The sequence below is a fragment of the Rattus norvegicus genome, chromosome 8 (genome assembly GCF_036323735.1).
Source record: "Rattus norvegicus strain BN/NHsdMcwi chromosome 8, GRCr8, whole genome shotgun sequence".
NCBI lineage: Eukaryota > Metazoa > Chordata > Mammalia > Rodentia > Muridae > Rattus > Rattus norvegicus.
The window spans coordinates 10,906,153-10,927,128 of record NC_086026.1 but is presented as its reverse complement, the minus strand read 5'-3'; the positions used below and the strand labels follow the sequence as shown (position 1 = coordinate 10,927,128).

The 20,976-nt window shown below is 36.9% G+C and overlaps 1 protein-coding gene and 1 long non-coding RNA gene across 7 annotated transcripts in view; one reads left to right on the top strand and one right to left on the bottom strand.

Annotated features, from left to right (window-relative positions):
* Nucleotides 1-117: 117 nt before the first annotated feature.
* Nucleotides 118-7,036, top strand: LOC102557277 (uncharacterized). Its single transcript, XR_593747.4, has 3 exons — nucleotides 118-253; nucleotides 747-816; nucleotides 6,443-7,036. It is a non-coding gene; the product is annotated as an uncharacterized LOC102557277 (long non-coding RNA).
* Nucleotides 7,037-7,150: 114 nt separating this feature from the next.
* Nucleotides 7,151-20,976, bottom strand: part of Casp4 (caspase 4) — a 36,162-nt gene continuing 22,336 nt past the window's right edge. For 3 of the 6 annotated variants that reach the window (XM_063264773.1, NM_053736.2, XM_063264775.1), the window contains 6 exons: nucleotides 20,176-20,349; nucleotides 18,966-19,200; nucleotides 16,971-17,114; nucleotides 11,035-11,144; nucleotides 7,729-7,832; nucleotides 7,151-7,327 (listed from right to left, as the gene is read on the bottom strand). In XM_063264773.1, the coding sequence (XP_063120843.1) occupies nucleotides 7,734-7,832; nucleotides 11,035-11,144; nucleotides 16,971-17,114; nucleotides 18,966-19,200; nucleotides 20,176-20,349 (762 nt within the window). In that variant the 3' untranslated portion in view covers nucleotides 7,151-7,327; nucleotides 7,729-7,733. Of the gene's footprint in view, nucleotides 7,328-7,724; nucleotides 7,833-8,320; nucleotides 8,444-11,034; nucleotides 11,145-16,970; nucleotides 17,115-18,965; nucleotides 19,201-20,175; nucleotides 20,350-20,976 lie in introns of those variants that run through there. The other 3 variants (XR_005487740.2, XR_010053917.1, XM_063264774.1) reach the window with 2 other exon arrangements.

Below are 20,976 nucleotides of genomic sequence, written 5' to 3'. Positions count from 1 at the left end.
CTTTCCTTCCCAGAAACATACCGATGGTGTTGTGTCACTCGAAACTCCTGCTGACGAAATTCTCCTGCTCATTGCCCAGAAAGTAAACACAGGGCTCTGCTTTGATAGGCAGAGTTTCTCTTTGACTTCCTAATTTTTTCTGACTGAAAATGTATACTCACAGACAATTCATTCTCAATTCAGTCAATCTTTAACACAATTTCAAAATGCACTCTGAGTTGTTTTCTTAGCACCTCTATGGGCCTTTACAAAGGTAAGAAACCAGCAAACGTTGCCTGTTGTATTTATTAAAGGATAAAGGAGAGAAAGAATATGTTTGGTGGATGTGTGGCAAGCTGTGGGAAGGGGATGCCTCTGAAGGCCCATGCTGAGCCATTTCTTTCCCTTGAGGGACCAGCCAAACAGTGGTATAGTATAGGATACAGTTTATTCAGGGCATGGGAGGGGGGAGTTAGGAGGGTAGAAGAGAGAGGGAGAGAGAGAGAGAGAGAGAGAGAGAGAGAGGGAGAGAGAGAGGCTGGCTATGAGCACATGGAAAGAAAGAAAGGAAGGAAATGGGAAGATAGGAGGGAAGAGGCAAAAGGACAGAGAGGGCTCAAAAAGGCAAGAGTGAGAAAGTGAGGAGGAGGAAAGCAGACCCTTTTATAGTGGGTCAGGCATACCTTTTGCCAGGTCACTGGGGCAGAGTTTAGACAAAATATTGCTAACAGTGGTACTTGGTGAACCCAGAATGTGTCAATTCACAGGGCTTCAGCTGAAAGAGATGCTGACTGAGATGCCATACCTTGATGCTGGTACCGCCAATAGAAACTCAAAGTAAGTTATTTTGTTTTCATTTTCCCAAATCAGCAGGTTTGTTTGTCAATTTCAGATATTACTTACTGGGAGACACCAGTGCGCACTGCAGTATGTTAAATGCACAGGACAGTCTTTTCCTCTAACTTTTGAAAATATATGGATAAATAATGGCAGAAAAAGTTAAATAAGGGAAATGCTTATAAAATGGAAATGAATGCTGCATTTGTTACTTTAATTTCATGGTTCAGGATGCTGCATATTAGTCATTTCTTTCAGAATTGTTCCTATTCCTCATACAATACTTAATACAATTCTAATGTTGTTGGTTTCATCCATTTGCCTTCTTCTAGTAGCCTTTTTTGCCTTACTGCCCTCAGGAGCTAATTGGTCTGACTAACACCTCATCTTCAAAGAATAGGTGAATTTCCAGGCCTGCCTTCACAAAGTCTTGTGGACTTTTCCAACTTGGAAATCTGAAAGTCCATGTAGAAAACTTGTTGACTGCAACCTGAAGAAAACATCCTCATTTCTTGACAGAACAGGGAGCACAATGCACTCACTTGTAATTCTCCATTTTCTGTTTCATAACCTCTTCTAGACCTCAGTACTAGGGGAAGCAAATCCAGGGTAGCTTCCTGCTCCCCACCAATCTGTAGTCTGTCCTGTCCAGAAACTCCCTCAGAACCATTCTTGCCTCAATGGCAACATAAGACTCTCTTAATCCAATCAAAAGGCTAACACAATGTCAGTGTCAAACTTCTTTCTTCTTTTCTTGAAAGCAACATAGTGAAAATACATAGTTTAATAGGTTGTGAACTATCAAGTGTGTAGAATATAATTTTAAAATATTTGTCATATTAACACACTACATAATTCAATGAATAAGCACAGTGGAGGAAAGTTTACACTGAAAATCAGGCCCTCCAACATTTCTCACTCTTATATACTTGTTTTTTATGGATATTTTTTAAATTTACCTTTCAAGTGTTAGCCCCTTCCCTAGTTTCCCGTCCATAAACTTCCTATCCCCTCCTCCCTCCCCCTTCTTCTATGAAGGTGTTCCCTCACCCATCCACCCAACCCTTCCCACCTCTCTACCCTAACATTCCCCTGTAATGGAGGGTCCAGCCTTGGCAGGACCAAGAAATTCTCCTCCCATTGATGCCCAAGCAGGTCATCCTCTGCTACATAGGCAGTTGGAGTCATGGGTCAGTACATGTGTACACCTTGGATGGTGGTTTAGTCCCTGGGAGCTCTGGTTGGTTGGTATTGTTGTTCTTACGGTATTGCAAACCCTTTCAGCTCCTTCAATCCTTTGTCTAACTCTGCAATGGGGACCCAATTCTCAGTTCAATGATTGACCGCGAACATACACCTCTCATAGTTTTAGCTATCCTGTGTTTTTTTTTATTCCAAATGAATTTGCAAATTGCTCATTCAAACTCCATGAAAAATTGAGTTGGAATTTTAATGGGAATTACATTGATTTGAAAGGAAAAAGTTTAAAATTGCCCCCTAGACAAAAGTTGAAGCCAAAAGCAGGCCCTGGAACTGCCTGTTCCGGAAACTAGCTGATCACAGAAAGAGTAATTGCACCAGCTGGTTCAGCCACTTTGTTCCAGGAACTAGCTAACCATAATAGCAGCTGACCATAATAGCAGTTGACTATGGTAGCAGGAACTGGTTAACCATAAAGTTAGATAAAAATCTTAAAAAAACAATCATGAGAAACAGGAGTTTTTTTCCTTGTGATTCGGTAACAATCATGAGAAACAGGCGGTTCTTCCTTGTGATTCAGTATGGTTTTTCCTTTAAATACCCCTTCTTCCAACCATTTGAGGTCAAACTCCTCGACCCCTGTGTGGGATACGAGTCTTGACCCCAGTGCACTGGTTTCTGTCGTCCCTCTCAATAAACCTCTTGTTGATTGCATCAAGATCGGTCTCTCATGAGTTCTTGGGGGATCGTGTCCTCCTGAGACTTGAGTGAGGGTCTCCCCACTTCAGGGGTCTTTCAGAATCTGTAGATTGCTTTTGGCAAGATGGTCATTTTTCAATATTAATCCTGCCAATTCAGGAGCATGGGAAATCTTTCAAACTTCTGAGATCTTCAATTTCTTTGTTCAGAGACTTGAAGTTCTTGTCATACACATCTTTCTCTGCCTTGGTTAGAGTCACACCAAGGTATTTTATATTATTTATGATTACTGTGAAGGGTGTCATTTCCCTAATTTCTTTCTCTTGCTCTTTATCCTTTCAGTAGAGGAAGGATACTGATTTGTTTAATTTTATATCCAGCTACTTTGCTGAAGTTGTTTATCAGGTTTAGGAGTTCTCTGGTGGCATTTTTTGGTGTCATTTAAGTATACTATCTTACCATCTGCAAATAGCTATATCTTAACTTCTTCTTTTCCAATTTGTATTCCTTTTGTTGTCTGATTGCTCTGGCTAGGACTGCTAGTAGTATATCAAATAGGTAAGGAGAGTGTGGGCAGCCTTGTCCAGCCCCTGATTTTAGTGGGATTGCTTCAAGTTTCTCTCCATTTAGTTTGATGTTGGCTACTGGTTTGCTATATATTGCTTTTACTATGTTTAGGTATTGACCTTGAATTCCTGACCTTTCCAAAACTTTTAACATGAAGCAGTGTTGAATTTTTTGAAATGCTTTTGCAGCATCTAATGAGATGAACATGTGATCTTTTTCCTTTGAATTTATTTATGTAATGGATTATGTTGATGGATGCCCATACATTGAACCAGTCCTGCATCCCTGAAATGAAGCTTACTTTATTTAGTTTAGGGAAATTTTCTTCTATAATTTTGTTAAAGATATTTACTGGCCCTTTCAGTTAGGAATTTTTGTTTTCTTCTATACCTATTATCCTTAGGTTTGATCTTCTCATTATGTCTTGGATTTCCTGGATGTTTTGGATTAGGAGCTTTTTTGTGTTTTGCATTTTCTTTGACCATTGCATCAATGTTTTCTATGGTATCTACTGCCCCTGAGATTTTGTCTTGTATTCTGTTGGTAATGCTTGTGCCAATGTCCCCTGTTATCTTTCCAAGGTTTTCTATCTCCAGGGTTGTCTTTCTTTGTGATTTCTTTATTGTTTCTATTTCTGCTTTTAGATCCTGGATCAGTTTGTTCAATTCCTTCATCTGTTTGGTTGTGTTTTCCTGTAATTCTTTAGGGGTTTTTGTGTTTCCTCTTTAAGGGATTCTACTTGTTTACCTGTGCTGTGCTGTATTTCTTTAATGGAGTTATTTATGTCCTCTTTAAAGTCCTCTAATGTCAACATGAGTTGTGATTTTTAAATCAAAATCTTGCTTTTCCAGTGTGTTGGGCAATCCAGGGCTTGCTGTGTTGGTGGGAACTGAATTTTGATGATGCCAAGTGGCCTTTCTTTGTGTTGCTTAGGTTCTTGCCTTTGCCTCTTGACATCTGCATATTTCTGGTGTTAGCTGGCTTGCTGTCTCTGACAATAGTTTGACCCTCCTGTAAGCCTGTGTGTCAACACTCCTGGAGAATGGCTTTCTCCATTTCTCCGGGATCTGGATACAGAGAGCTGTGGCACAGGATCAGCTCTGAGCACACTGTGAATCCAAAATGATCCTATCCCTGACTGTTTCTTGGTTCCTGAGTTCTGAGAGTTCTGGGCGGGTGCCTCAGAGCAGAAGTGATGGTCTTACTTGTGCTTTCAGGTTTGCCAGCCTTCTTGGAGACTGGCTTTCTCCCAGTGGGATCTTGGTACAGAGAACTGTAGCACAGGTTCAGTTCAAGGCATAGGCAGCAACTAAAAGGATCCTGTTCCAGAGTGCTATTCCTTTCCTGTGTCTAGAGGGCTCAAGGCAGGTTCCTCTTGGGCCAGGGATATGGGCAGAAGTGGTGGTCTCACCTGTGGTCTCAGGATTGTCCACTCTTCTGAGAATCCAGCTCTCTCCCCATGGGATTTGGGTACAGAGATCTGTGTCACAGGGCCAGCTCCACATGCATGTCTCACTCACTTTTTTACTGTACATCTGTACCTTTTTCAGGTACTTCAGTATGTTAATTAATATATTTCCTGTCATTGCCTAGTTCATATAAAAGCAAACTATAGCTAGACTGATCTCTTTCTCGGTGTTGATACCATGGCTTTTAATGCCTTTTATTTCACCAAATTAAAATTAATTATTTTTTGAGGAAAAATTTATAGCCCCAGGCTGATTTCAAAGTCCTGATCTTCTTTCTGGCTTTGGCCTCATGAGTGCTAAGGTTGTAGGCTGTACCAGCATACTCACCTGAAAATACACTTAACCCTCCTTTTTATTTTACAATATTAACAAGTGACTTCACTTTCTTCTGTGTACATAAATTGAGATCCATTCTTCATCTTCCCTGTTATCATACTTCATTTTTGGTATTCATGTTTTAATTGTGGAGAAGTGTAAATAATATGCTTACCATCTTGAACAACTTTTAGACTACAGTGTAGTTCACAACTGTTCATGAGACTACCTTGTTCCCTTTGGCATTCATTCTTAGATTTTATTTTAATTTTTTGCTTGTTTTTTTTCATTCATAAAACTAAAGCACTATACCAATTAAACATTTATCATCTGCTATGGTCTGAGCATGTCAGTATTTATGTGCTGGGATGATTTTTACATAATGCTGGGTTTTATAAAGACAAATTATTAGAAAATAAAGTTGACAGTTATAAATTCTGTCACTGGGCTGGCACCCTTAGGAGCTGCTGATATTGGTCTCTGTGGATAATGTGCTTGATCCATTGTATGTTCAGATGTTTCCCTTCTAGTGTTTCTTCCATGTTGTGATATAGACAAGTTGTGCCAAGATGATGCTTCATCCCTCCTTTTACCAGAACCCCAAAGCAAAGGAATCGCTTTATTCTTTAAAGACCACTGTCAAGCTTCCCTTCTCATAATGCAAGTTAAAAGGAAAAAAAAAACCAACCGAAAACTAAACAGTACTCCTTTCCTCCTTTTGTAGTGTCTGCTATTGCTGCTTTTCTCTCTGTCTCTTTAAGAGTCAGATTAGTCTAAGTTTTCAGAGCAATTCCATACTCTTTCTTTCTCATTGCACAGTATTATGTCCACAGTAGCCACTGATGTTGCGGTATGCAGAATACTCTTTGTTTTAAACGTGAATAACATTCACATTGCAGACTGAGTAGAATGCCATTTCATTCGGTTTATCCATTTGCTTTTGATTTATTGCCATGTTTTAATATTGTGGATGTTACTGTCATGAATAAAACTACTAAAATATTTCTTTGAAGTTTTGTTTTTAATCATTTTGTTTAAATACACAGATTGGTCCCTGAAATGCATAAACACCATATTGTGTGTCATGCTGGCTATCTGGCTATAAAACAACTCACCACAGCCAATAGTGCAGCAGGATTCTGATTACAACACTTCATTGCTAATACATGTTATTAAGATTTTTAGAACTTTTATTTCTCTCTCTGTTTCTCTCTGTGTCTCTGTGTCTCTGTGTCTCTGTGTCTCTCTCTCTCTCTCTGTGTATGTGTGTGTGTGTGTGTGTGTGTGTGTGTGTATGTGTTTACATACTCCTGTATAGAGACAAGAAGACAACTTGTGAAATGAGTCATTTTTATTTTCCTCCTTTTACTATGCAGGACCCAAGGACCAGACTGAATTCTTCACCTGCCTCAGTAAGTATGTTGACTCACTGAGTCACCTCAAGTCTTTCTGATATGTTTTAATAATATCTAAATGTGTGCAAGGCATATCATCTAATCATTTATGTCTTATCTACTTGCAATCTTATTTTTAAAATGTTATGACAAAAGCAATTGAAGGAAGAGTTGGTTTACCATGCTTCAGAGTTTTGAGGGTATAGTCTATCATGATGGACATTAATTTTCCAGGAACTTAGGGTTTTATGCTCATAACCAAGAAGAAAGTGATAAGTTCTCATGTACAGCTTGCTTTCCAGGTCTCAGTCTTAGGATATGATCCTTCCTACTATTAGGCTAGGCATCTCTGCATCACTTGACTTACTCAACATAATGTATCGCTGGCATGGTCAGAGGCTTGTCTCCAAGATACTCTTGATTCTGTCAAGTTGGGTAATAAAAGCTGACCATTACAATCACAGCTTTCTTTCATCCTCCTTCCAGAGGTAACTTCCCTGCTTTTCTTTTCACATATTGTGGACATCATGTGAGCCCTAAAGTTGAAACTACAGTTGGCTATTCCCTATCACTTCAATTTACTACCATTTTAATTTAAACATTCTTCACTAAAGAACCCAACTTAAGACAATTATTTGCCTTTTAAATTTTTAAATTTATATACACAAATAAATACATGTTCCCTTTTGGTAAAGTTTTTTGTTTGTTTGTTTTATTTTTGCTTGTTTGCTTGTTTATGTGACAGAATCCCACAGTATTGCTGAGGCTGGTCTTGAATTCATAATTATTCTTTCCTCAGTTTCCCTAATCCTGGAATTGCAGGTATATATCATGATCCTTGGCCAAGATCACTTCTTCAAGCTGCTTCTGCAGAGGAGAAAAAGAATGCATAGATGGTATGTATATTTATTCCACAGAGAATCCATTCCCTCACTCATTTCTTTTTCTGTCAACACCCTTGATATCCACTTGGATTCTCTGTGGTTTATGCAGGTGATAAAAAGATGTACCGCAAGAGAGAAATGATAAAAATGTTAATAAACATATGGGCATAATCTAATTTACTTCAATAATTGTCAAGTTAAATTTTCCACCATTTATTGTTGCTTTTTTGTTTTATCTTTGTTTTTCTTATAACCTTTATCATTTGCTTGATTGTTTGAAGTGATAAATAGAATCTAAAAGTATAGAAGTATAAATGTGCCAGGAGTCAATGAACTAGGCCAACCAAGCTAAGTAGTCATTTCTCTAAAAGGAAATCTACTTACTGTTCTCAATTGCCAGGAAAGAGGTAGAAATATCTTGTCAAGGTTGCCCGATCAATGGTGGGCATCTGGGAATTAATACTTGCCTTTTCAAATGATTGTTGCACCTAAAACCATAAATAAAATATGGATTGTATAAGCTTCAAGATTGACAGAAGACATACTTTATTGCAGTGCAGAAAACTATAGGGATGAAAAGAATTTAGGAGTTATTGGGAGGAAGCTAATGGAAAGTCTAACTCAACATTACTATACTATTCTATGTAAGACTGTTATGTCCAAGTCACAGGGAGCCTAAAAACACCGAGGTGCCAATTTCAATACAAATGCACAATGGTCTTTTATTAAGGGCTCAGGAGTAGGGTCTCTCCGACTTTCACAGTTGCGTTGGGTCAGAGTAAGAGCCCTGAGTCTAGGGATGTAGGTTTTTTATTATGGTTACAGCAAGCTTGGGGAATCTCCATCTAACTCTACAAGTTAATATTTTAAAAACTGCATTTCTGGCATAATCAGCAGGAACTGAACACCAGGGCAGAACCACGTGACAAACAGGATGGTCAGGTTATGTATTTTTCTGCACCATGTCTCTATGTACCTTGATCCTGCTATTATATTCTGGCTGTTGTTAAGCGGGTGGCGTTGTCATAGGATGTTTGCTCAGATGAACTTTCTTTCTGGAACTGGAGGTTAGCCCCTGGTTTTGCACAAAATGGCGTTTCTTTGAAAACAGAGTCAGTTGGGGTTTATAAGATTACTATACATAGAAATAAACATCATATCTAATCTGAGACTATCCAACCTTAATTCCCTTTCCTATTCATGGCCTATTTTTAAGTAGCAGCCAAAATGAGAGTTCATTGAAGTAAATTAAAATCTCACTGACTTCTTTTTTTTCTTAATTTAATTTTAATTTTTCCTTATTCAATTTACATCCCACTCAATCCCCACACCTTTATCTCTTTCCACAAATTTCCCCCATAGCCCTTCCTTTCTTCTCTGAGCAGGTGGGGCCCGTATGGATATTCCTTCACTCTCACACTTCAAATCTCTGCAAGGATAGATGCTTCATCTCTCACTGAGGCCAGGCCAGGCTGCCCAGGTAGAACATGTCCCACAAATTTGAATACATCTTGAATTATTCCACAAAACAGAACAAATATTGCCCTATCCATTTTATAGTACCACAGTTAATAATAAAGCAACATAAAGTCCCAACTAAAAAAAACTACAGTAGTTGCTCTATTGAACTTAGGTCCAAAAAATTCTCAATAAAAATTTCACAAGCAGAATCCTAGAATATATCAAAACAATCATCCACCATGATCAAGTAGGCTTCATTTCAAGATGCATTTATGGTTTGCTATACGTAAAGTGATAAATGAACTCCTCTAAATAAACAAACTGAATGATATAACCACAAGATTCACCATACATGATTAGGTGCAGAAAACACTTGGACAAATTGCAATACCACTTTATGATTAAAGTGCTAGAGATTAGGGATACAAGGGACATACATTAACACAATGAAGGCAGTTTATGACAAGCACATAGACAAGTCAACTTAAATGGAAAAAAAAAAAAACACAATTACACTACGACCAGGAACAAGACAAGACACAGTTATCTACTCTCTTCTTGTCTACTGAATATAGCATTTCAAGTATTATCTAGAGCTATAAAACAACTGAAGAGACAAAAGAAATGCAAACCTGAAATAAATAAATCAAAAAATCTTTATTTGCAAATAAATATATGACCATAAAAACTGTAGTGGTTTATCACTATAGCTGATAAACACTTCCAGCAAAGCATCTGAACACACAACTTCTTTACAAAGAAAACCAGTAGCCCTTCCATATACAATGATGAACAAAAGAAATCAGGGAAACAACCCCTTTTACCATAGTCTCAAATAACAACATAGTCTAAAATAGCTGGTATTTTATAAACAATCTAGAAATTAACATTGGATGAAAGATAGAATCTTCAACAAATATTTGTTTAACTGGATGACTAGGTGTGGAAGAATACACATAAATCTATACTCATCACCATGCACAAAACTTATCTCCAAAGAGATCGAAGACCTCAACAAAATACTATAGATTACACTGAACTTAATTGAAGATAAAGTGAAGGGCCAGCCTTGAACTCACTGGACCAGGACTTTCCGAACATTACACCATCAAGCACTAAGGTCATCAATTAATAAATGGGAACTCATGAAACTGGAAAGTTTCTTTATTGCAATGGACTCTGTTATTTAGATAAACCAATCACCTATAGAAGGCAGAATGATTTTTATAAAGTTTTTCTCCATATCTGGTCCAGGGTTAATATAAAAATATTACTCAAATAATGTCCTGCCTGTATGATATGCTAGTACATAATGGCATAAAATTTGTGGAGTAGCCAACCTAAAAGTTATTTGATTAAACTTCCATTCCATGTAATAGGGCCCATATCTGAAATTGAGACTAGAGATCACTGAGAACTAGAATAAAACAATATGCTACATTTCTAAATCCTCCAAACCAAACCAAACCAAACCAAACCAAATCAAACCAAACCAAACCAAACAACAATAAACTCCACAATCAAACAAACAAGGAAAACAAACAAAACATAAAAATAACAAAAAAATCCCCAAACACAAACAACAACAAAAACCGTCACCACCAAAATCCTACTTTAATTTATTAAATTGCTGTTATATTTTATTTCTTTTATTATCTTTTAGAAGCCTGTTTGCTTTCTGATGAAGAATAGAAAAGGAAGGGTTCTGTTTTCGAGGTGGGGGGAGGAACTAAGAGGAGTAGAGCAAGGAGAAAACATAATCAGGATATATTATTTATTAAAATAATCTATTTTCAATTGAAAAGTTGAATTCCTAGGTCTCTCTTCACAGATACCCCAAGTACTGTAAGAAAGCCACTTTCTCTAATTTGTAAAAATGTGTTTGTTTTCTCACAAATATGTAATGTCTTTTATAATTTTGTATTCACAAACATCTATCCTCCCTTTTGTTCATGTTAATAATCTTCTTTCTTTCCAAAACTATTTCTCATGAAAGAGCCTAGTATTTAGTCTGACAATTCATAATATGTAAGCTTATATTTGTATTTTTCTAATCTGTTTAGAACTTTCACTGGAATATATTAATATCTTTTTCTAAGCTAAATTTTAAACATGTGAATAAAAAACAGAGCCCATTTTCCTTTGCATGTCTAACTATGTTATTGAAATGTGAACAGTGAGTATAGTGAAATCTTGATAAAAAATATAAATGAGCTGTAAAACATTCACCTTCAGAAATATATCAAATAGATGACAAGAGCAGGCATGTATCCGGAAGCAGGAAATGAGTTTGGAGATGAAGTAAGAGCCTCTTGTTTTGTCTCTGTAGGACAAGTGGTCTATGAAAACAGAAAGTGTCATACAATGTGTTATGGATTTTCTGTGCTTTACTTTTTTTTTTTTTTTTTTGGTTCTTTTTTTCGGAGCTGGGGACCGAACCAAGGGCCTTGCGCTTCCTAGGTAAGCGCTCTACGACTGAGCTAAATCCCCAGCCCCTACTTTTTTTTTTTAAGCAGAGCCTAGCAATCAACTTGCAATGAAGGGAAGTATAGATATGCCTACACTAACTCATTTTGTATAGTAACTCTTTTCCTATTGATAGACAACATTTAGGGTTTCTTTTTTATAGATTATGTCATTTGGATTTTTTGATTGTTTGTTTGTTTTTTACATATAATAATAAAATACTATACAGAACCAATATTTTAGGTACAGGAGATGAATAAGTTATAGGGTCTACTGGATTTCCATGTATCACATATAGATCACAAATAACAATAATGATCTGTAAAGTGTAGATTGTATGCACAATGTTTTCAAAAAAAATCCTCAGTAAGGAAAATAGATGAGACTGATATATATTGGGAGGAGAGAGGACAGCAGATATACTCTGTGCTGATGGTGTCTTACATAAATTTTCAATCTAATTAAGTGCAAACATTAAACTTGTGCTGCTTGAGGTTGTCAAGTTTGCCTCCACAAAATATTTTTAAAAAGAACCCTGAAAAATATATAAATTTAAAAAGTAGACAGAAAGCACCTTAGGGAACACATACACAGGTCAAACAATCAACACTGTGCCAGTCCTTGAGACCTGCAAATGTGACTTCTTCATCTTCTTTAACAGGATACCATTTCCTAGTGAACCATGTCGTAAAATTGATCTATCTAGAATTGGACAGAATGTTGGCCAAAATGTCTTTGTGCCTGAATATTTGAAAAGAAGCAGATAATTCTGTGATTTATGACCTTTATGTAAGAATGTTGAACAAATTTCATTAAAAAAAAGGAATCAATCATGTTTGTTAAAAGTTACGAAGAGTATCCTCTGGACAGAAATATCCTGAATATATATATATATATATATATATATATATTACTATATAATTATATATATTTACTATATATTGTATATAAATATATAATACAATTCTTTAATTATAGTAAAAAGCCAGTCTTAAAAGTCGTGTAAAAAGAGTACATGTCCTCAAAACAAAAATCACATTTATTTAACATAAAGTTTGCCTCAAAATTTGTGTCAGACCATTGCTATATAAAGATGGCTTTTGGGTCTCTGTCAATATCCTGGAGCTAAGGCTGTCCCATTGCCCCTCCATACCCAAATTCCACCCTGAGAGCTGGTCTCCCAAGAGTGCTGTCCTAAGCTCACAGAGGAGACCACCACTTTTCCTTTAATAACTGGCCAAAGAAGGATCCACCAGGAGCGCACAAAGCATAGGAACCACAGAGCCCTGTGGTCTCCATAAAGCCTGAGCTAACTCTGTGACAAAGTTCTCCACACCCAAATTCCATCCAGAAAGAACTGTCTTGCAGGAGTGCTGACACAGTTAAAAACCAAGGCTCACAGAAAAAACAGGCTCTAGTCGGAGATATCAAGAACTAATAACACCAGAGATAACCAGATAGTAAGAGGCAAGCACAAGAACCTAAGCAACAGAAACCGAGGCTGCTTGGCATTATCTGAACCCAGTTCTCCCACCAAAACAAGTCCTGGATTCACTGACATTGGAAAAAGCAAAATTTGGATTTAAAATCACATATCATGATGCTGATAGAGGACTTTAAGAGGGACATAAATAACTCCCTTAAAGAAATACAGGAGAATACAAGTAATCAGGTAGAAGCCCTTAAAGAAGAAACACAAAAATTCCTTAAAGAATTACAGGAAAAACAATGTAAAAGGTGAAGGAATTGATCAAAACCATTTAGGATCTAAAATGAAAATAGAAACAATAAGGAAATCAGAAAGGGAGACAAGCCTAGAGATAGAAAACCTAGGAAAGAGATCGGGAGTCAAAGACATAGGCATCTCCAATAGATAGAAGAGTGAATTTCAGGTGCAGAAGATACAAAAAAAAATAACAAAAAGAGAAAAGAGAGGGGGAGACGGAGAGGGAGAGAGAGAGAGAGAGAGAGAGAGAGAGAAGGAAAGAAGGAAGGAAGGAAAGAAGGAAGGAAGGAAAACACAAAACAGTTAAAGAAATTTCAAAAATCTCCTAACCCAAAACATCCAGGAAATATAGGACACAATGAGAAGAACAAACCTATCGATAATTGGTATAGAAGGGAGAGAAAATTCCCAACATAAAGGACCAGTAATATCTTAAACAAAATTATAGAAGAAAACTTCCTTAATGTAAAGAAAATGATGCCCATGAACATATAAGAAATCTAAAGAACTCCAAATAGACTGAAGCAGAAAAAAATTTCCTTCCATCATTTAAAAATAAAAACACCAAATGCACAAAACAAAGAAAAATATTAAAAGTAGTAAGGGATAAATGCAAAGTAACATATAAGGGCAGACCTATCAGAAGTAAACCAGACTTCTTCAAGAGACTATGAAAGCCAGGAGATCCTGAGCACATGTCATACAAACCCTAAGAGAAGAGAAATGCTAGCCCAGCTACTATACCTAGCAAAACTCTCAATGACCGTAGATGGAAAGACCAAGATATTCCATGACAAAACCAAATTTACACAACATATTTCCACAAATCAAGTCCTACAAACGATGATAGATGGAAAACTCCAACACAACGAGGGAAACTTCACCCTAGGAAAAGCAAGAATATAATCTCCTTTCAACTAATCCAAAAGAACATAGCCATACAAACATAATTCCTCTCTAACAACAAAAAAAATTTAGGCAACAGTAATTACTGTTCCTTAATATCTCTCAACATCATGGACTCAATTCCCCAAATAAAAAGACATAGACTAACAGACTGGATATATAAACAGGAACCACCATTTTGCTGCATACAGGAAACCTACCACAGTGACAATGCTGCCCACTCTCTCCCTACTTATTCAATATAGTACTTGAGGGCCTGGCCAGAGCAATCAGACAAAAAAAGGAGGTCAAAGGGATACAAATTTGAAAAGACGAAGTCAAAATTTCACTATTTGCAGATGATATAGTAGTATGCTTAAGTGACCCCAGAAATTCCACCAGAGAACACCTACAGCTGATAAACAAATAAACAAAACAGAGAGAGAGAAAGAGAGGGGGGAGAGGGGGAGAGAGAGAGAGAGAGAGAGAGAGAGAGAGAGAGAGAGAGAGGAGAGAGGAGAGAGAGAGAGATTAAAAAGAAAGAAATTAGGAAAACTGTACCCTTCACAATAGACAGAAATAATGTAAAATACCTTGTTGTGACTCTAACAGAGTAAATGAAAGATCTATATAACAAGACCTTAAAGTCATGGAAGAAAGAAATTGAAAAAAATATCTCAGAAGAAGGAAAAATCTCCCATGATCATGGATTGCCAAGATTAATATAGTAAAAATGCTCAACTTGCCAAAAGCAATCTAAAGGTTCATTGCAATCCCCATTAAAATCCCACTCAATTCTTCATAAAGTTGACATAATTCTCAAATTTATTTGGCATAACCAAATCCCAGGAGAGTGAAAACTAATCTGAACAATAAAAGAACTTCTGGGGGAATCACCATCCCTGACCTCAAGCTGTATTACAGAACAATCGTGATAAAAACTGCATGGCATAGGTACAGAGACAGACAGGTAAATCAATGGAATATAATTGAAGATCCAGAAATGAACCTACACACCTATGGTCAGTTAATCTTTGATAAAGGAGCTAAAACCATCCAGTGGAAAAAAATTTCAAAAAATGGTGCTGGCTCAACTGGAGGTCAACATGTAGAAAAATGCAAATTACCCATACTTAACTCTTGGTACAAAGCTCAAGTCAAAGTGGATCAAGGATCTCAACATAAAACCAGATACACTGAAACTAATAGAAGAAAACATGGGAAAGAGCATCAAACACATGGACACAGGAGAAAATTTCCTGAATAGAACACCAATGTCTTAAATTCTAAGATCAACAATTGACAAATAGGATATCATAAAATTGCAAAGCTTCTGTAAGGCAAAGGACACTGTCAATAGGACAAAATGGCAACCAACAGATTGGGAAAAGATCTTTATCAACTAACATTTTATAGAAGGCTGATATCCAATATATATAAATAACTCAACAAGTTAGACCCCAGAAAATCAAACAACCCTATTCAAAAAATGCGGTACAAACCTAAACAAAGAATTCTCAAATGAGGAACATTGAATGGCAGAGAAGCACCTAAAGAAATATTCCACACCCTTAGTCCTCAGGGAAATGCAAATCAAAACAACCCTTAGATTCTACCTCAAACTAGTCAGAATGGCTAAGATCAAATACTCATGTGACAACAGATGCTGGCAAGGATGTGAAGAAAGAGGAACACCTCCATTGTTTGGTGGGATTGCAAGCTGGTACAGCCACACTAGAAATCAGTCTGGAGGTTCCTCAGACATTGGACCATCTGAGGACCAAGCTATACCACTCCTGGGCATATACCCAAAGGATGATCCAACATACAAAAAGACACATGTTCCACTATGTTCATAGCAGACTTATTTATAATAGCCAGAAGCTGTGAAGAACCCAGATGCCCTGCAACAGAGGAATGAATACAGAAAATGTGGTATGTTTACATGATGTGTACTACTCATATATCAGAAACAATGACTTTGTGAAAACCATTAGGCAAATGAATCGACCTAGAAAGTATCATCCTGAGTGTGGTAACCCAAGCACGAAAAAAAAAAAAAAACACATGGTATACATTTACTGATAAATGGATGTTGGCCTAAAAGCTCGAATTACACAAGATACAGTCCACAGACCACAGGTAGCTCAAGAAGAAGTAAAGGATGCCCAAAGTGCAGATGCTTCAGTCCTTCTTAAAAGTGTGAACAAAAATATTTATAGAAGGGGATATGGAGGCAAAGTTTGTAGCAGAGACAGCATATATATATATATTCTAGACCATATTGATGAAGCCAAGAAGTGCATGCTGGCAGGAGCCTGAAATAGCTGTCTCCTGAGAGGCTCAGCCAGAGCATGAAAATACAGAAGTATATGCTAGCAGGAAAACCCTTGAACTAAGATCGGGGTCCCCATTGGAGGAAGTAGAGAAAGGATAGAAGGAACTGAAGGGGCTTTTATCCCCACAAGAACAGCAATACCGACCAACCAGAGCTCCCAGGGACTAAACTACTACCCAAAGATTACACATCGATAGACCTGTGATGCGTATGTAGCAGAGGATGGACTTGTTGGGCACCAATGGGAGAAGAAGCTCTTGGTCCTGCCTAGGCTGTACCCCTCTCCCCCCATATAGGAGAATGTCAGGGCAGGGAGGCAGGAAGGAGAGGATGGTTGAGAAGGGGAAACACTCTTGTAGAATAAGGGGAGTGGGGATAAGATAGGGGGCTTATGGACGGGAAGTCTGGAAATGGGATAACTTTTGAAATATAAGTAAAAACTCCAATAAACAAAAGAAAAAAAAAGAAAGAAAAATGAGTAACTTAAAAAAACCCCAAAAAGAACACATGGAGGGACCCATGACTCTACCTACATATGCGTATGTGGGTACAAGGAGAGGCTCTTGATTCTGTGAAGGCTTGATTCCCTAGTGTAATGGAATGCCAGGCTGGTGGTGTGGGAGCACCCTCATAGAAACAGGGGCAAGGGCGGATATTAAAGGGTATAACATTTGAATTGTAAATACAAAAAAAATCTAATAAAAAGATGGCTTTTGATCTGCAAAGCTGTATAGTTGAGAAAACACATACGTGGTGTTGTAGAGTAGAGGGCAATGAAGTCCTTCTCCACATGGCTCATGCGGACAGCATCAGCTTCCATATTCCTAGGTAGATCTACAGCTCTGTAGGAGTGGGCTCCTGAAGACTCTCTGATCCACACTTCCCCAGGGTTTCCTGGAGAAACAATACATTCTACAGCACTGATCACACTCAGTAGGGCTTCCAGTTTTCTACCTCAGTCATTTTAAGCACTCATTCTAATTAGTTTCACATATACTTACAAGCACTTTAAGTAAGAGCACACACACACACACACACACACACACACACACACACACACACACACACTCAGACAGAGCAGAGAAACAGACTAAGAGTGAATTTCTTTTTCGCTAGGATAAGTGAGATTTGTTACATGATAAGAAAAAATAAGGGCAGAGACAAAAATTATAAGAATGTGTTTACTAAAATCAGCAGAGGACTTTTAGATCTGCTTCATTTTACAACACCTGGCTATAGAGAATTTATTTCTACTTTAGTTACTTAAAAGTCCATGGTTATATGAATTTAAAGTCATACAAGCCTATGGGCATCCTACATGTTGGAGATGATGGTACACAACTATAATCCCAGCTTCTCAGAGACTGAGGCAGGAGATTACTATGAGTTCTGACAAGTTGGAAAATATACAGCAAAATTCTGTTTCAATGTAAATAAAATTAAGTATATAATAGGTATATGCATGTTCCCATTATTATTAATTATATCCAAAGTGTGATATCAGCATAGCTACTAACTAATAATTAAATGTATAGAACAATGAGATTAATGCACACAAGAAAGCATTATGTAATGAAAGAAGACCTGAATTTTATTATTTCAAAGTAAATGGGTTGGGGTGTTGGAGAGATGGCTCAGCAGTTAAGAGCAATGACTGCCCTTCTAGAGGTCCTGAGTTCATTTCTCAGCAACCACATGGTGGCTCACAACCATCTGTATTGAGATCCAATGGCCTTTTCTGGTGTGTGTGAATACAGCTACTATATATGGTATGTATATGGTTCCTCACATACAAACACTCTTATACCTTCAGATCACATTTTTATATTTTTTATTCAGTGTCCATATATAGGAATCTGAATACTAGCATGGACAATCACCATTCTGTGATTGATTCCTCTTGCTTAACATCGGGATATAGAGTTACGTTTATTTTCCTTCACATTTCAGGAATTTATTCTTTTTATGGTTTTGCAGTACCTAATTAAGCATAAAGACTTTTTTTTATCCAGTCATGTGTTGAAGGTAACCTGGGCTGATTCTATATTTTACTATATTTTTTAAAAAAAGTTAGCATGAGGAATATTTTGAATGGTAATCTTGGTGAAGAGTAAATGTATTATATATACATTTTATATACTAGCCACAAACATGACAATATATTGTGGTATTTGTCCACTGTGCTGTCTTCTACAGTTATCTACCTGTCCTTTTCTCCCAGAACTGGGATTGCAAATATGTATTCTGTATATGTTGATCACAGTATTCTGTGGATATTATTGATTCCCATTGGATGTAAAATGTAGTCTAACCCTGGTGTTTCTTTGCTGATTTTATTTCTGTATGGTCTTATGATCCTTCCATTAATGAGAATAGGGTATTGAACTCAGATACAATAATGGTATTGGAGATTTTCCTACTTTCAAATACAAATTTCAAAATGATAATATAAAAACCACAAGTATATCAAACATTAAAATGATTTTGCTCTAATATTTATATACTTCTCTCAATTGACTCAGGGATTCTGGAAAAGTTCTTAATCACTTGTACTGCTTATATGAAAATCTTTCCACTAACCAGACAAATTTTTGTACTGGCACATTTGAAGGCATTTCTTACTGGTTCCTTTAATTTCTGAAAACTAAACAGAGCCTAAAGTTATTTCTCCTAGACACAAAGCCTATGTGGCATTATCTTGCATAGCTAACAGCCTAGGAGTTCACAGTTCCACCGAAACCTTACCACCTCTGCAGGCCTGCACAATGATGACTTTGGGTTTGTCTCGTAGACCTGGACAGTGACAATTGTTAAATATCTGATAGATAGTATCATATAATAGCACATCTGGAGTTGCTTCACTGTGCATTGTTCCACAAAGGCCCTGCAATGTGCCATGAGACATTAACACCAGGAATGTGCTGTCTGATGTTTGGTGCTCTGAGAGTGCAGCAAAGTCTTTCATTTCTGATTCCATGCCCTGGAAAAAACCGATGACTTCCTTTAGGACGATAGTTAAGATATATCTTACCTCCTCATTTCCATAAAACCAACACTGGAAACATACAAAAAATCTGTTACTTTACTTGCTGGGTACCCAGTAATCATAGTTGGTTTGCTTTTTGTTCTTAGAAGTACTTCGAGGCCCCATACTTAGTAACACTGTGTGAGCTGCTTTGGTGAAAACTCAGAGTCATGTCTCTTATTATGTTTCCTTTTTCATGTGTATGATATCTTTTATTTTGTAGGCATTGGACTGTTCTATTAGTACTAAATATTGCCCTCAAAAGGCCTTCCTATGTGCTTTGAGAGCAACTAAACTTAGGCATCCAGTCTCATTATATTTCTCATCTCCTGTGTCTCTCAGACACTTAGCATCATCTTGTACCTTCTCACATGTAGCTTATGCACCCCTTGCAAATTGAAAGTCTCCCTGTTGATACTTTTTCAGAGCCCCTTGCTCAAGTAATGCATTTCAGTGTCTTCGTTATCTTCATTAGGTTTTCTAGACAGCCTCATCTTTTACTGAACTCCACTCTCCAACTCTTTCCCCTTTCCTTTCCCACCTTTCAGTTTGAGTTAACATGCATTCACTTTAAGTTTTATAGATAAGCACATATACTATTCTCTGTAGATATGTTTTGTATGGCTGATTGTCATTCTGTATGCTACATTGTATTGTGAAATGTGGATTGCCTGCTTCCTATTCAGTGCTTGCTACATTGTCATGTTCTGACACTGAGTCTCAATTGCTCCACTTTGGAAAGAAGAATACTGCATGAACCCACACTGCTGGGCACTTTTGTATGGTACATAGAATATTTGAAACTTACAAAAGGCACAGATTTCATTTTCCTAATTTGAGTTTGGTAGAGGATTCTCCTTAACATTATAATGTTTACCTGTGAATCAAACTTTTCATGTTCCCAGCATAGGAGGTTTCAATGGCTCTTACCTCAGCCGTAAGCTCCTCTTTCACCACCACATCATAGCCCAACTCTTCAAGAAGGCCTTTCATGCCACTAATGTCAATGTTAGCCCCATATCTCAGGGAGAGATGTTTGAACTCTGTATTGCATATGATAAGAGCCTTTCGAGTACGGCCATTGGTCTCCTTTATTGGGTAAATCTGTAGAAAATAGACATACAATGAATTTGGCTTACTTGAGGTTTTTGAAATTCTATTTGACTATCATAAACATTGCTTTATTAAGATCTCATATAGCTTCCATATTGCTCAACTTGTAACTGAAAGATATTATCTATGTCCTTCTCAAGGGCTAAAGTCAAATTTCCTAGATTGTAAGGGTTAGCTTAGCTATAAAATCCAAAGATATGATCAATTCATGTCAAGAAAATTATGAAACAAAGTGCATTTAGTAACATTACTGTATAATATTGTCAATATTATATTTTGTATACTGTTATAATAAACCTTCACTATGTGTGCTCTTCTAAACCAGTCTACAGGTAACTATTAGTCAACTGTATTATTTTATATTTTGATTCCATGACTGCAGATAAAATTTTTGTAATTTATGAATAGAAGAAAATAAAAAAAGAAGAAAAAAGAGAGAGAAAGAGAAGAAAAAAGAAGAAAATAATGAACTAAATGAACACCATGATTTTTATCATTGAATTAAAAAAATTAAAAGAATTAAAAATTGAATTTGTTCACAATAAAAATCATAATTTAAAGCAGTTATATCACTATCCCTTGGGATCAGAGGCTTAAGAAACTGTCTTTAGTATGAAG